This window comes from Papaver somniferum, chromosome 2 (genome assembly GCF_003573695.1).
Source record: "Papaver somniferum cultivar HN1 chromosome 2, ASM357369v1, whole genome shotgun sequence".
Lineage (NCBI taxonomy): Eukaryota > Viridiplantae > Streptophyta > Magnoliopsida > Ranunculales > Papaveraceae > Papaver > Papaver somniferum.
In genome coordinates this window covers 62668912-62686525 of record NC_039359.1, presented here as the reverse complement: position 1 = coordinate 62686525, position 17614 = coordinate 62668912, and the positions used below count along the sequence as shown (strand labels likewise).

At 36.4% G+C, this 17614-nt stretch overlaps 1 protein-coding gene across 1 annotated transcript; it reads right to left on the bottom strand.

Moving 5' to 3' along the window:
• Positions 1-9281: 9281 nt before the first annotated feature.
• LOC113347835 lies at positions 9282-12953 on the bottom strand. Its single transcript, XM_026591514.1, has 2 exons — positions 11756-12953; positions 9282-11559 (listed from the first exon to the last, which is right to left on the bottom strand). Exon 2 carries the CDS (start codon positions 11523-11525, stop codon positions 10599-10601), a length of 927 nt encoding a protein of 308 aa, XP_026447299.1. The 5' UTR covers positions 11526-11559; positions 11756-12953; the 3' UTR covers positions 9282-10598.
• Between the last annotated feature and the right edge of the window lie 4661 nt (positions 12954-17614).

Below are 17614 nucleotides of genomic sequence, written 5' to 3'. Positions count from 1 at the left end.
TGGCCTGAGATGGGCCTGGTGCATCGCACCTCCTGCACCCCTTAGGACCGGCTCTGCTACTTGGTAGTCTAGGTTCACTATTTTCGAGTCCTTGACTTACAAAAATGATTGTTAGCTATCCCCTTAACTAGCTCTTAGGTGTTACTTGTTCGTGGCCATGGTTTTTAAAAGCGTATGCTTCACGCTTCGGAGCGTACGCTTCGCTTCAAATTTCAGCATTTCGCTCTGAAGCGGTCATGTGAAGCGCATCTTTCGCTTCGTTTCAGCATTTCGCTCCGAAGCGGTCATGCGCTTTTAAGCTTTTAAACGAAAAATATGAATGTTTTAAAGGGGAACTGAATACCCCACATCCCATTCGTATGGAGTAGGTTGAACTAGTGTACACACGCTTTGTTTTTGATAAAAATTAGACTTATATAAAATTTGGATAGATATTATCTTCCTAATAAATTTATAATTACTAGTTACGACTAATTTATTTATAAGAAAACAACCGCTTCAAACATCAACCATGAAGCGATGCTTTACGCTTCGACATATGCATCACTTCCTAAAAATGAAAAACGCTTCACGCTTTCAATACCTTGTCTGTGGCATTCATCCATGGATCCACCATGGGTCCTACGGGTTCATCATCCAAAATCCAGAGTCTATATAGGTTTAATGAATATATGAGATTCAATATCAAGAGCTAGCTAAAGGGTCTAGCCAAATAGCACGATTACTTAACTTCGACTCTTCGAGTATTACCACAAAATCTGGATTTCGAATCTTTTATCATTCATTTTATCGGTAATCATCTCAAAAAGTACCTTGCGCACTTTTTCTTTGAAACCTGTTTTGAGGAAGACTCCTTTTTTTTAGGCATACTAAATGATTATACCATCTAGGGTATACTTATAAGGGGTGTCCTAGCAATTGGTAGATTACTAAGTTATCCTTAATTATTTTAAATTACTTAAACATAAACTAATCAAACTATAAAACATAAACCTAAGCTAATCAAAATCCAAAATCAGTTTAATTATTCTTCTCTAATTCTCCCTTTCAACCGTTTGAATATTTTTTCGTTATCGATTAATAGTTCGCTCATAAATCTTTGATCGTTGATCAAAGTCACAATTATAAAATCATTAGTAAAACGAAGAGGTGAACTAGAGATATCAAACTGTCGCAAAATCCCTAATTGAACCTACCTTCGTTCTTTTTTTTTTTGTGTTTCAGAAGAACCGTTCGGATGATCCACAAATATCAATTTTGAGCCGAACCTAGTTGATAGCTAAAAAAACATTAAGTTCAGCTGATTCGAATTTGCTTACTTTCAGCCGAACTTAAGACTTCAGTTTCATAAAGTTGTTAATTTCGGGTTCGGCTAATTCGAAAATTTGGAACCATTGCCGAACCTGGTAAAATCTCATACTAAAGCTAAGTTCGGCTCATATTTTGAAAGTACATTTACGGCCGAACTTCTAACTTCGGGTTTTTATGGAAATTACACCACATTGTTCGGCTGAAGCTATGTTAGCCAAACATTACACTGTTAGTTGAAAACACTAGGTTCGTCTATTTATTGAAAATTTCGAATAAGCCGAACCATAAGTATATTTTGAAATCTGTTGATTTCGGCTCTAAAACGCCGGATCGTTCTTTGCACACAAAGTTTGGCTCTTATTTGATAGCCGAACTCAACACAGAACTCCGATTTTTTGTTTTTTCAAAAAATTTTTGCAGAATTGAAGCTAATATATGGAGATCAAACATCGTATATGAGTATATTTGTGTATTGTTAACTGAAGGTTCTTCATTAATGTATTCATCCTCTGGATTTGGCTCATAAAAACCATCAACTTGAGTTTTAGGTTGAGTTTGAGGAAAATCATTCTCATAACCCAAAAAGAAACTCAAATCCGAATCCTTGTTGTAGTTGTTGTGTATTGTATTGTCTTTACGAGATGAAGATTCTCCCGGATCATCCATCATGAGGTTTTTTTTCACCTCTTATTCTCTCTCAAAAACCCCAACCCTCTCACAAAAATCAGATTTTTCATCTAGTATACACTAACAAAAATCAATCTTTAACACTAATCATTATTATTAATACTAATTAAGTAAGTATAGTTACGCCATTAGTAAAAAAGAGTGGATATGGCGTTTTTTATTTAGTGACCCTATTTTGGCACTATCTAATATGCCTCAAAAAATATGAGTATGCCTCAAAACAGGTTTCTTTTTTTTTTTAATTAAGATTTATTCGAGAATTCGGTTAACGGGAGCGGATCCCTTAACTTAATTTTTTTGACTTAATTTTTTACTAAGCAGAGCTAAACCAAATTTGTTTGTTAACATTCATTGTTTGTTATTAACTCAATTTGGTGATGAACATTTAAGCAAATAGGTAATTACAATGTCTTCTCTTCTCGAATTTATAATTACGTGGTCATTTCAATCATAATATTAATGTTTTGCTCAACTTATCTTTATAAATGAAACCAAAGTATCTTGACTATCTTCTCATGAACCAAGTTCCACAAAAATTCTCTCAAATTTTAGCGACAAGATTGCCCATGAAACAATTTTCATGTGAGATAAATTCAGTAGAGCGAAAGTAAGTTGTTATTTATTTGGTTTTTGTATTATTTCTTTCAGGCTCCTCCAACAATTCAAAAGATTTTTAGAAATTGAATACGCTAACGGGTTCTCGGGAAATAAATCATCCATATGAACCAATATTGTTTTTTTTCTCATACGAAAGAATAATTTTATTTCTTAAGAATTTTCTGACATAATATATGAGAAGGGATAATATCAGCAAACGATGGTGGCTTATACTGTTGCCATTCATGGGTACTAGTAAAAGAGAGTGATTTCTTTGCAATAGTATCTAACATTATTTCCTTCACGATGGATAAAACTACATTTCCATGTGATAAAACTACTAAGTAAATGAATTGCATCTTGAATTATGCTTGTGTTGGTCCACTTGGCTGCTCCTTTTTCCCATTGATTGCATTCACCACCCTAAGATTGTCACTTTCTAGATGTAGTTCCACAATTTCTTTTTCCTTTGCCCAAACTATTACTTCCAAAGATGTCAATGCTTCTGCTTGTTCCGTGTCTACAGCTCATGTGCAGTGTCCCCTAGCTCAATTGCTTGTGCCTGAAAAATCTCTACAAATCATCCAAATTATTATTACACCAGGCTGCATCAAAGTTAACTTTGATAAATTGCATATCAGGTTTCTTCGAGACTTTTAGTCTAGGATCATCTTTTCTTTCTCCTCTTCTACAATATGGACCTATATAATGATTGATTAAGACGATATATTTTTCTTCAATGTTTTTATAAAATGATGTCATTCTATAATTTTAGAGATCAAGAAATAAATTTATAAAATGAGCTTTCCATGAAACTTTTCATGAAAAATAAAGTTCTTGTAATGGATATTCCAAAAAATTGATAGTGAAAATTTATATTCCAACTCCAGCAGAATCTTTTTAATGTAAAACTTGTGTCTAGTCCATTGCGAATGACTATGACCGGTAAGACAAACATCATGAAAGACCCGATAAAGATTTCCACTGTGCCTTATTTCAATTTCAACCCAATGAAGGTAATGACTATTAGGTTTACTATTTAAGGTTACTGATTTCTTATGTTATCTGGAAGGTGCAGGAATTAACAACATATCGATTCAATATTTACTCCCCATGTTCCTAAAAAAAAGATAATGCTTCTTTTTTAATTTTGCATATTTTTAGGTTAAAATAAAAAAGTTATAGTACTCCTTTCTTAGAAACGGAGGTAGTATAAGTGTTAACACAACATCTAGTACGTGTACAATATGACCCAATATTGTACACGGTAGTCTCTTGGTTAAGAAGTTTTTCTTCTGTATTTTAAGAAATAAAACTGGTTAGGAAAGACTTTACCTTGAAGTCCAAGAAACTCGTGTATATATATTGTATCTCTATATGTTTGAAACTGTGTGATCAAAATCAATAAAATTTTCTTCTGTTAAAACTAGTCTGTCTCTTCTCTTCTATTAACCTGAACCTTCAATAAATCTAACTTGGTATCAGCCATCCTCGATCCTCTACAATTTCGAATGAATCTTCAACTTTATCTTCTTCGATCTCCTCCACTACTTCTTCAATGTCAACTAAATGTTCAATTGTATCTTCTTCGGTTTCCTCTACTACTTCTTCTATTATCACATCATCTGTTCCTTCTCTACAATCCTCTGTAATGTCGTCTCTTCAATTTTCTCAACCCCACCACCTAATCACTGTCAAGTTGGAAGAAAACAATTACCCGTTATGGCGTGCACAGTTTTTACCTTACCTTCAAGGATATGATTTAGATGGTTATGTCACCGGTGCAAATCCTTGTCCAGTACCTACCCTTGTTGATCAGTTACCTAATCCTACCTTTTTCTTTCATGGAGAAAACAAGACGAAATTCTAGTTAGTTGGATATTTTCCTCACTTAAGCCAATTGTTCTTCGCCATGTACATCGCTAGCTAACTACATCTCGGGAAATCTTGTCCTTTCTTGGATCTCTTTATGGTTCCAAATCTAATGCTCAAATTCATCATCTTCATTGTGAATTACGTGCTTTGAAGAAAGGGTCTCAAACTATGCAAGCATATATAGATCGTGCTCGAGATATTGTTGATAGCCTTGCCGCTGCCGATACCATTGTCATTGATAAAGAGTTTTGTCATTACCTTCTTGATGGTTTAAACAGTTCCTATGATACCATAGTTACATCCCTTACTACCATTATGAGTTCTCTCACCATAGAGGATTTTCTTAGATATCTCCTCACCTTTGAGTTACGTATTGAACATCAGACCAAGTTGTTAAACTCTCAGCCTGTTTGTCGCTGCACCATCTCATTCACCTGCGTCGAACTCATCTCGCTTACCTGCGGCGACTTCCTATGCACCTGCACAATATGCTTCTTCTCAGTTCCGTCCTATGACCAACAGACCACAATCTCAGCATGGTGTTGGTCGATCAGAAACACCTTTTCAACTATGTGGTCGTAAGAATCATGAAGCTCCTAGCTGTTGGAATCGCTTTGATAGGAGTTTTCGTCTACCTCGACGACAACCACCTTCATATGTACCTCGTGCATATGCTTCTCAGGGACCTACACCTTGTTTGTTTGCAGCTGACTCGGCGTCTGAGTCTGAGTCAACCCCTGACTCGTTCCAAATCAGCAGTCAGACCGTTTGTTTTCATTTTTTGGCAGCCCCTGACTCGCAATCTGACTCAGAGGTAACCCCTGACTCGGACAGTATTGAGTCAGGCATAGAAACGCCCGTGAGTCGCTGGCCCCGGCCTCTCAGTCACGGCTAATTACTGTAATAACCCTCCATCCCTTGAAAAAAACTTTCATTCCTTCTTTTCTTTCACATCGACATCATCGACGGCAAAGTGGAGAAACTAAAACCCTAGATATCCTCCACCTCTTTCATCGTATCTCCTTCATCTCTTTAATTTGGTCGGTTCGTATTTTTCAGCTGGTCTTCTTTATTTTACTACAGCACTTTTGGCGATTTTGGTTTGATAAAAAAGAAAGGTTTCATTGAGGATTTTTGTTTCATCAATTGTAAGTATAATTTCTTTTATATATATTTGATAAATTTGCATGAGTTTTCTTACTGCTTGGTTTTTATTGTAATAAGATTCTAGGGTTTTCTTTGTTGTGAAATCAACCGTTAGCGTTTAGGTTATAATTACATCTTGTGATAGAACTAGTAGATGTTGTAGCATTAGCTATTATACCTTTGCAGCGTTGTAAATTTGATTAGACCCACATTTGTTTTTATTGGTTTTACTGGAATTAATCAATTGATTCATCAAATTTTCCTAATTTAAATATATTAATCTATATATGTAATTGCACATAAGGGGCTTGATGAAATGTTTAAAAAGGATTTGGAAACTCCATTAATCAAATATATATTTTACTGACTACAACATAAAATTACGCCAGTAAAGGTAGGAGCCCCAGTGCCCCACTACTAAAGCCTTTTTACAGTCGTAAAGAATATGTGCACCTACGGAAGTATTACTAGCGCTCTGACAACCACCAAATCCTGTATAAAAATTTACCATATATGCATCTGTAAAGATCATAGCGGTTATGTAACAATTAAGCCTTGTCCCTCTTATGGTATGCTTTATGTAACATAGACTTAAAATATATTGTTGATCGGAGGGTGCGGTAAAACTATACTACCATGATGTGAAAAATAACTTTCTGGTACATCTTGCTCGTTTTCCTTTGAATGATTCGGGTCGTACATCTTAATTTTTATAAGTTATTAAGAGCACTCACTCTCACTCTCTATAAGATTCACTGAACTATGCTTCCTGATTTATGTAAATGATTTCCCCGGATGATCAAACCAAATAAAATGTATGGTTTAGTTGTACTAATACTGGAGAAATAGCTAGCACTCTCTCTTGTATGTATTTCGCTTCTATCTTCATTTTTAAAACCATATATGAATGCATATAGATCATGCTTAGTTGTAAATTACTTTGTATGGTAATTCGCAGTAGCTAGCACTCTCTCTTATGTTTCAAATTACCTATATCTTGTATTTGTTTTACTTTATGCTAGTTCTCTATGGCGAAAAAAGACAATGAAAAAGCAAATAACATAAATTCTAGGAACACCCCATAATTTAAAGGGTTATTTATTGAATTAGACAAGATAAGACACTGTTTCTGTTTTGTTTGGAATTTAGTTTGCAATTTAAAAGAAAAAAAAAGATTACTATATGTCAGTTGTACTATTAGATGAGTTCTGAATATGGTGTTAGCTAACCTGAGTGTTAACTGTTTCAAAATGGAGTGTATCTAGCCTGAATTTTATTTGAAATATAATCAGTAGTTCTATCCTGAGTCAAGTAGACAAGTGGTGTAAAGGCACCCCGGAAAAAATAAATACGTATTAAAGAGATGATTTGATGATGAACATGGGTTGTAGAGTAGGTCAGTCAACTTCCTTCGCCCTTACCGCCAACTGGTCTTGAAGACCTATTATTATAACTAACAGGTATTGATTATGTTTTTGTAGCTCGTTAGTTTTTCGAATAATTTCTTAACTTTAATCTGGAATTATATAACATGTATCCTGTATTTTTTTATTTTCCTGTGGTACCGTTTCATATAAACTATCAATTAAGTTACATATATAAATGATAATGGTTATAACATTATATGCCAAGTTTTTGTTTGGACTAATAGGTTTGTTAATTGTGCCAGGGTTGTTTCGGATTCTATTTCCCAACAAATATATATAATTGGGATGGAGGAGCAAATCCTAGCAACTCTTCGGGTACTTTGTGGTGAGTCCGTCTGCGAGTAAGGATGTCTTGACCCTGGTTTCTCTTCCCTGATTCGTATGTTAGTCCCAAGTTTGTTTTGAGCATATATGCGAGTAAAGATGTCTTGGACCTGGCCTCTCTCGAAGTTTACCTGTCAAGCATTAAGCCTGGCTCTATTGTGACTGTCAAGTGGCATGAGAGAGAAGTTTTCATCAGACGCCGCGCTGAGGATGATATAAAACTTGCCAGTAGTGTCGAGTCTGTCGACCAACGCACCCTGTGTGATCCATAAGACGATGAAGTTAGATTCAAGAACCCAGAATGGGTAATTGTTGGTGTCTATACCCATCTTGGTTGCATCTCTTTGCCTAATGGCTGGGGATTTTGGTGGTTTTTTATGTCCATGTCATGGTTCTCACTACGTCATTTCAGGAAGGATTCGAGAGGGCCCAGCACCAAAGAATCTGGAGTACCTGTTTACTTTTTTGGAGGATAAGAAGTTTTTTATACTTTTAGGATTTTAAATTTGAAATTTACTTTAGAATTTATTGTTTTGTGATATCTGATATGTTTGATCACATGAAAAGAAAGATAGTTAAAGAGTCTATTGAATAAGTTGATAGTGGTGAATGCTAATGGTATAAAATGTGTTTAAGGGTATTTTCTGTCCCATAAAATTCATTCAGTTGAGTCAGATCTGACTCACTAAACAAACATATTTTCTGAGTCAGACCTTAGTGAGTCAGATCCAGATGAGTCAGCTGCAAACAAACAATGTGCTAGTTTGCTTTCCTCCCCTCCATGGACTCCAGATAGTGGTGCCGCAGATCATATTACTAACAATCTTTCTCGTCTTCAATTTTCATCTGAGTTCACTGGTCCTGATAAAATTCAGATGGGTAATGGATCTTTTATCCCAATTTCTAATGTTGGTTCATCTATTTTAGGAACTCCCAACCGTAAGTTACAGCTTCGTAATGTTCTTTTTGCCCCGCAAATCTCCCACAATCTCTTATCTATTTCTCGTCTTACCACTGACAATAATGTTTTGTTTGAATATCATCCAAATTTTTATCTTATGAAGGATCGATATACAGGGAAGGTTCTTCTTTGCGGCAGTAGGAAGGGTGGTCTTTATCAACTTGATAATTCGTCTAAATCTCTTAAAGTTTGCATAGGATAACGCGCTAGTTTACAAGCCTGACACTCTAGAATGGGACATCCAATGATGCGTACAGTTCGCAAAGTTGTTTCTCAATTCTCTCTTCCAGTTTCAAGCCAAACTATTAGTTTTTGTTAATCTTGTCATGAGCATAGAAGTCATAAGTTGCCTTTCAAGTCCAGTACAACTACTTATTCGCGTCCATTAGATTTAATTGTCTCGGATATATGGGGACCTTCTCATATTTTATCTAATGAGGGCTACAGATATTATATCATATTTATTAATGAGTTTAGTTATTTTACTTGGATGTTTCCTATGTCTCAGAAATCTGATGTCTTTTCTATATTTTTTTTTGTTCCAAAAGCATGTTGAAAATCTTTTTAATCGAAAGATCAAAATATTTCAATATGATAATGCTGTTGAGTATCGTAAACTTACTCCGCATCTTCAAAAACTTGGGATTTTCCATCGAATTTTATGCCCACATACTTCTGAACAAAATGGTTTGGTTGAACGTCGCCATCGTCATATTCGTGAAATTGTTCTTACAATCCTAAATATGGATTCTGTACCATCTTCATATTCGTATCATTCTGTTTACGCTGCTTGTTACTTAATCAATCGGGTTGTAGTGAACTCACTACAAGTTGGATTATTAGGAACAACTTTTATCTCTATGGATTTGGATAATTGGGAATAAATAGAAGGGATTAGAGGGTTAGATGAAGAAATAGACGAATTAGGGGGATAGTAATAAGAAGACATTGTAGAGAAGGAGTAACAGAGAGATTCATGGAAGAAGATAAGTTTCACATTATTCATTAGCTACTCTTTTCAATACAACAAGGCTACCCTCATATCCCCCGACACAACTCTTACAAACCTCGTGCACATCACGAGCCACACACACGAGACAGTAGCTACTACTTCAATTAGCACCCAGCGCCCTTTCCTATAACCTAGCCCATAATGGCTGCCCTTAACCATAATGTATAACCCCCACTGGGACATGAAAAATACTCACCCCTTCAAATCATCCTTGTCCTGAGAATTGAGATCGGCTAGGTAAGAGACACCATTGTTGCAACTGCCTCTCAAAACCAGTAATAATTGTGATTCTTACCCTGACAGACTTCAAGGAAAAGTCACAAATTTGATCTTTATCAAGTGAACTGCAGGATTCCAGCTTGGTCACGGTTCCATCATAGCCACAATCAACATCAGAAATGGTATAATAATTGGTTGTGTTAACCCCCATGAGCATACTTGCTTCATTACTGAAAGGTAGCTCAAGTCTCTTATCTCCAGCTTGACCCCTCTGTAATATTCCAGCAAGGTTCCTGCTTTTGGACATAATGATCCTGGTGATAAGAACGAAGTCGAAAAAATGTAACATCCAATACAGAACTTCACTCCTTTGTGCTGGTATGTTGATCTTCGTAGTGATGACCTTCAGAAGTTTATGGAGTTGGTTGGAAGTAAGATTTTGTGCACATCGAAACAAATGCCAACCGCTCCAGGTGGAATATGAAACTTGCATCTGTACTTTTCTGTCCCCCGTTGCAGCAGAGCGGTGTAGTTGTCGATTAAGAAGTTGGTTAAGATTGAGCACCCTACTTTCCTTTCTTGGAGGGTAACACAAACCCCAAAAGGCTGAAATATTCGAAACCCATACACGAGAAACTCCAACTGCAGTGCCAAAGTTACAACCTTCTGTATCGATTTCAGTTTCGTTGAACAGATTTGTTCCATAGTACCTTGTTGTATCAAGAAACACAACTGAGATAAAACTCAAATCAATCCAAAAAACACTTTCCACACTCCGTAAATCAGTTGAGACGATCAATCATAATTTCCACCTCAAGTACCCTACCCACAACAATACAGTTGGAATATGACATGTCACAAGCAAGATCTGTATTCCACTTATCTTTGCCAGGAACTCCAACTTGGTAGAACCAAGAGCAAGCAAAAGACTGAGCACAAATAAAGTTGTACCTAAAAGTCTAAAATATCTTCAACGAATGTGACTCTCCACAGGAATAAAAACACTGAACTCCATAAAGGAACCATCTGAATTCAATACTTAAAGCAATTGGGTAGATAATCGATAAAAACAAACATTATCATCAGGCCACAACTGCAACATGTGATGCACAGAAATACAAGGGTGCATCTGGCAAAAACTATGAGAGAAGATAGCCGAAATATTGAATGCATGTGGATGTACCAATTCAGTCCTGAGATTGAAGACTGTACAACAATAATAACAAAAAATGTGTTCTCCCACAACTCCCTTCTTCACAAACCTACCACTCTTACGTTGTAATAGTAAGTGGTTCTCATTCCCATAAATACCAAAGACATTAGATCTAGGTAACCCCAGTAAAGCAATGAAAATCAAAATGTATGCACAAACATTTTTTGTATCTCTTAAATCGAAAAGGAGCAAGGTTAAAAGTAGTACCTCCCATAGTTCACCAACTATGTCTCCTGTAGCATTATGTAACTCATGTCGAATCAATTTAGTCCAGAGGATATGTTCCTGCAGTAGTCTTGTATAAAATAATTCATTCGTCCTCTCCATTGCAACCACCCGCAACCACATAGTTGTGTAAGTATTCTCAATTATATTATTTCTTTGTGACATTTTCAGCCTTGTAATAAAACTTAACACCCTGCCACAATCATATATCCATCGAGCAAAATTCTTGACAATGAAGAGACCTTCATCTATTATTAACATGGGACTCACCATACCCCTTTTAATTTGTAAGAGAAAATAATCCACACTGCAACTCAAGCTCCAAGTTACACTTTTAGGCATTTTAGCAAGAAATACACACTTCAATTGCAGAAGAGAAAAATCTCTGCGAACTTTTTCCATTTGAGTAGAAAAACTACTATCTATGCCCATCCACGGATCCAACATCTCATGTGAACAGCCAAACCCACTCTGGCTTGTCATTTGCAGTCTCATTCTAGTCCCGAGAATAATAAATTGTTGTACCATTTCCTCAATTACATTGCGAGTATCACATCTGTCACTATTCTTAGCAAACAAAAACATATTCGAATACTCAATTGACAAATCCATTTGGTATCCCAATTCAACAATCAACTGATGAAAAAATTTCGCATTGCGTCTAGGCATGAAAATCAACCAATTCAGAACAAACAAGCCAAGAATAAGTATAACAAAACTTGAATGAGAACTACTGTTATGGTAATGAGAATACATACTGATTAATTGAAACCACTTTCCTCTATCAAATAAGGTTCGAGCTAATTCAAAGCTGCAGCAAAAACATATTCCACTACACATCTTGTTGTCGATAATGAATAAGACCCTATGAATATTTAACTTTTCATAATACATCTCTATAAATGGGAGTGAAAACATTTTACTAAATTTGCTCATATAATCAGCATTCTCGAAAAGAATAACAACATTAGAGGAACCAGACTTCGGTTTAGGTCTGTAATTACCTTCCTCCATTGCTAGAGAAGTAGAAGCATTTCCACTGAACTCATTCAACGAGTTGAAATCCTTGACCTCACAATTTATAACCCTTTCAACTTGAAAACCCACAACATCAATACAAAGTTCATTACCATAATTGAATGGTTTACCCTCCTATCTTTTCCTTATAATCCTGAATTGAATCTATAGATCCATCAACATTAGAGAAATCAAATTTGAGTTTAGATCGAATTTTACTCTCATCTGTTGCTGTAAGAGTGGAAGAATTTTGAGATAAATCGTCTGTTGAACTACAATCAAGTGGAATTGATTTCAAATCACCATCAATTTTTTCCTCGAGCACCTTCGACTCCGTTTCAACAAATCTGTTAGAATAATCTATGGTTGAAGAAGAACCTAAAACTTCATCTGATACTGGTGGATTTGAAGATCGTTGAGTGAAATTACGAGCTGAACTTGAATCAATTATCACTTCTTCTATGACAATCTCATCCTACATCTCCGTAGTTTACATATCCCCAACCTCTTGTAGTGATTCCAACTTCTTCTCAGCGATGGAAATGAGAGTTTCAATTTGTAGAAGATTAAAATCATGATCTGGTGAATTCCTATCCCAGATTAGACGTACAGACTTCATTCTCAAATAAAATAATACAATGTATAATGCTTGTCTGGCTTAATATTTATCTTGTTCTAAGATATCAACCTTAGTGGTTAATTCTTGAATTTTCGCTTCTACTTGTGAAGCTTTAGTTGTTGCAGTGGCCATCGTAGCAGTCGGAGAATCAACCGCTTTGATACCAGTTGTAGTGAACTCACTACAAGTTGGATTATCAGGAACAACTTTCATCTCTATGGATTTGGATAATTGGGAATAGATAGAAGGGATTTGAGGGTTAGATGAAGAATAGGCGAATTAGGGGGATAGTAATAAGAAGACATTGTAGAGAAAGAGTAACAGAGAGATTCAGGGAAGAAGATAAGTTTCAGTTAACAAGGCTACTCTTATATGCCCCGACACAACTCTTACAAACCTCGTGAACAGCACGATCCATACACACGAGACAGTAGCTACTACAATTAGCACCCATCGCCCTTTCCTATAACCTAGCCCACAATGGCTGCCCTTAACCATAATGTATAACCCCCACTTGGACATGACACGGGTTTCTTCGACTTCCATTAATAATTCCTCTCCATATGAAGCTCTTTTTGGTCTCCCACCGGACTACACCTCTCTTCGTGTACTTGGTTGTCTATGTTATCCTCACCTACGTCCGTATAGGTCTCACAAAATGGAGCCAATTTCTTCTCCTTGTATTTTTATTGGATATAATCCATCTTACAAAGGTTACGAATGCCTTCATATTAATAGGGTCGCATATACGTAAGTCTTCATGTTTTTTTGGATGAGACTACCATTCCCTTTGCATCCGCATCACAACCTTCACCAGCATCGAGTACTTCTCAGGTAACTCTTCCGTCACCTTTATATGTTTCTTTACCACCGTTCTTGTCTACTCGTTCTAATATCAATCCGGTGCTTCCATTTTGCACGGTTCAGGGTGGTTCATTTGACACTACACAATCCAGTACTTCTCAGTCACTACTGGGTCTGTTGTCAGTTCCTAGACCTATAATTTCATCTCTATTTGCCAACGACCAGTCTTCACATATCCATCCAATATCGTCATCTTTGGTTCCTCGGTCTACTGTTCCATCCAATAAAAGAGTTGATATCCCAGATGTTGTTCCATGGTAGATGGGCAAAGAGTACCTAAAAATACAACCTATGTTTTACCTACAAGTATACAGGGTCTTGATGAAGCTAGTGTGCAAGTAGGGGAAATTCCACAGGGACAAGGAAGGTGATATGTTGTTTTCTAAGTGATTTCCTAAAGAATTCTAAATGGCAGTGATATGGGAGGGACTAGGATCTTGAATCCACCCTTTTCCTAAGCTAAGTCCTCCTAGTTCTAATATAATCTTGTTCCTTGTATAGATATTAGTGAAGTTCTAGCCTCATCTAACTATCTAGATGGCAGTTGAGGTTCTATGCCTGCTGCTCATCAAAGGATGGTCTTAGGAGAATGGTTCAGTGTCTCTAAGATGATCCTAATCCTAGTTCTAGATGTCTTCTCACAATGCAACTAACATTGGATTAACCTCTTAGATAGCTAAACAATCCTGAAGGATATTCTAATCGCAACTAAGGTGTTCCTACAAAGTACTAACTGTCTGATTAAAGTACAATTAGTCAAAGTTATGAACAAGAATTTGTTAATCATGAGTTGCAACACATTCAACATAGAAATAAACTGACTACAATGGATACAAGGCATACATTGTGAAAGTAAAATGCTGACATGTTTAGATTATATTTATCCACAATATTATATCACAACAAGAACACTGTCTAGAATATGAACAACTTAACATCAGAATTGGGGTTTCATCTAAACCCTAGACATGAAATCAGAACATAACAAACATTGTGCAAAACAATTGAAAATAACACAGTTGAGGAACTGGCTAGTCCAGTCCTCTTGGGTGAAGCTCTGGCTAGCCCAAGCATATCTTTTACACACACCTACAACATCTATTTATAGTTACAAGCACTCAATTAGGGTTACAATAATTTTCCCCCAAATCAAAGAAATTAGGGTTACTGATTTTACCTAATTTGATGGAATGATAACTACTCCATGCGTCGACCCATTATTCTTATGACTCTCCTGCTCCTCTCCATGCCTTCCAATTGCTTTTCTAACTCGACCTAATTCATTAATTTTTCTCCTAGGGTTTCAGAGAAAGAAAAGAAGAGAGATTGATGAAATATATAGGTAGAGAGGTAGGGAAATGATGGGAAAGGAGATGGGTTGTAGTTGGTTTGGTTGTGGAGTGGTTGAGAAAGGTGGTGGAGGTGATGATGGTGGTGCAGGCGATGGGGAGTGGTTCCGCAGACGGGGGTGAGGGAGGTGAAGTCGATGGAGAAGAAGGAGGGGAGTGTTTGGTTGATGGGTATAGGTATTAGGTGCTTGGGTGTGTGGTGGGGATAGCAAGCTTGATGATTTGCGAAGCTCAGCCGTTGGATGTGGAATTGATATATCAATCTGACGGCGAGATAGAAGGGAGATTGTAGCGACCGTTGGATGTATAATACATCAAAATTAACGGCGCAGATTAGAGTTAGGTGTCGTAGTGTGAAGCAGGATCTTCAGATTTTGATGCACGATGATGAGGCGACCGTAGGATGCTGAGATGATCCAATCTGACGGCTGAAGATGAAGTCGGGTATGGATATTGGAAATGGGTTTGGGTGAGGGGTTTGGGCCTTGGGTATGCCAAGCCCATATCTTCTTTAAGAACAATTCTTCCTCTTCAAGCCCAGTTCTAGCCTTTTGGTCTTGCGCACAACATTCTTCGCGGCTTCCTTGTGTGATTCCTCTTGGCTTCCACCACTTTTATGCTCTTTTTGCTCCGTAATTCATCCAAACTTTATTTACAACCTAAAAATGCAAAATTAATTAATAAAAATATTTATTCTTGAAAACAACGAAAACACAGAATATGGGATAAAATGGAGCGTTAGTGCACAAAAGATGAGTTAAATGCCAATAAAAAAGGTATAGAAATATGCACTTTTTAGCACTCATCAAATACCCCCAAACCTGAAATTTACTTGTCCTCAAGTAAAACAAAACTAAGGAAATACTACTTATACCACTGTCGCTGGTCTCTCGAATGCATTTAGCGTATGCACTAAGCCTTTTAAACCACTAAGTGTCCCTAGTGGACGAGTTGAAGTCTCGTGAAGGTTTGCTTAGAACATACCTACAAAGTTCTAGGACAAAATATAAGCTCAGATTCCATGAAATGTGACATGTGCAAGACAGTAGAAGCTCACAGCAAAATGGAGATGTCAATCTAGCTATCAAAGGCACAATCCTAGCACTGATAACAACTAAAGACACGTGATAAGAATGTAAAGTGTATCTACACATGTTTCTAGAATGACCTGAAGTTATGACTACTAATCACCAAGAGATAGTTTTTAGGCTAAGAACCGAATTCTAAGCCAAGCTAGCTGTCCGGCTTTACGAGAATTGTGAATGTTCACCCAATGAGTTGGTGATATTTCAGTTTACCCGCGTTATACATCGATGGCTGCACCCTCCTTGCTTATTACAAGACTATTTACAACAAAAAGATGACTCTTTACATGACTCTTATTTACATTGATTACTCTCTTTTATTTTTGGAACAAGAGAGGACTATTGTCTTTAACATGACAAAACATGGAATAAATAAATACTTTATTATTTTATTTTTTAAATATTTTTTTGATTTTTCTGAATTTTTCTGATTTTTTTTTTTTGAAGAAATAACTTTGATCTTTACAACATAGTGACACTTTTGATACATGAACAAAAAGAAAAACATATTACATGACTCTTAGTAAGAGGTGGCCCTTATCGAATGCATCCGGTCAAATTCTATGGTTGCTTTTCTTAACGTATCCTCCAACTTCTATCCCAGCCAACCAAAGAACAAGCTAGTCAAGTCTCATTCAGTATTCTAAAGTGATTGGCAATCTAACTTCCTATCAAACACCTTGAAGATCGAGGCTATACATGTATTGGTAGATTGTGCGTGTGCAAGTTTCTTATCACATGTGAATTGTGCTAGAATCAGGGTGCCTAAATATCTAGACTAAGAATCCTTATGTTTACATACATGCACAAGAGTCAACATTTCAAGGTAAATGAGCTCCATTTTTATGATTTTTTTTTTTTTCAAAAAGAAAGAGTTCTGTTTTCAATTATTGCATGCTATCGTGGTATCTACTCTTTACCCCCAAACCTAAACTAAACATTTTCCTCAATGTTTCAAAAGATGAACAAAATTGTAATACAACATACGAAGAGGATCATGCTGAGTAGAGAAAAAGGAAAGAGATTACTCAATTTGACGGCGAAAGCAAGATTAGAACTCCGTTATTCAAGGCTAGAATCCAACATTTTTTAGCCGATATCATATTGGATTAGCGCAATATATACAAAAGAAACAAAAGATTTATCTAGAATATTATCTACTGGATTATATACAAGAAAATTCACCATACACTAACAATCTAAAGAGTTGAGGATCAACCCAAAAGACGGAGTGTAGACATTTCAACAGCTTCACACAATAATAATAGGAAAGAAATGCAAGTGAGGCTGTGAAACAAAATGACCTACCCCCAAACCTGGATTTTTCAACAGATATAATTTTGGGTACAAAATCTCGCAGTTTTGGGGGTTCATCATGCCCAAGGTCTAACTCGAAATGGACTTTGCTAGGGACGGGCAAACATGCATATTCCAACTGTGGCTCCTTAAAGGTACTGTATTTGGATGCAAAATAGTCCAAAAGGACTTGGGAGGCACACAGTTCCAATCCTAGGTTGGGAATTTTCAGAAAAGTTGGTTTAAAAGTTTTGTTACAAACCAAATCTAGGTTGGGTGGAAGGCCATCAGATTGTGACTTATGTAGGAAGATATGCACATCATTATTAATCAAATCAACATCTCTTAAGTCTTCTACAAGTGTCACAACATGCTCACCATGCTCAC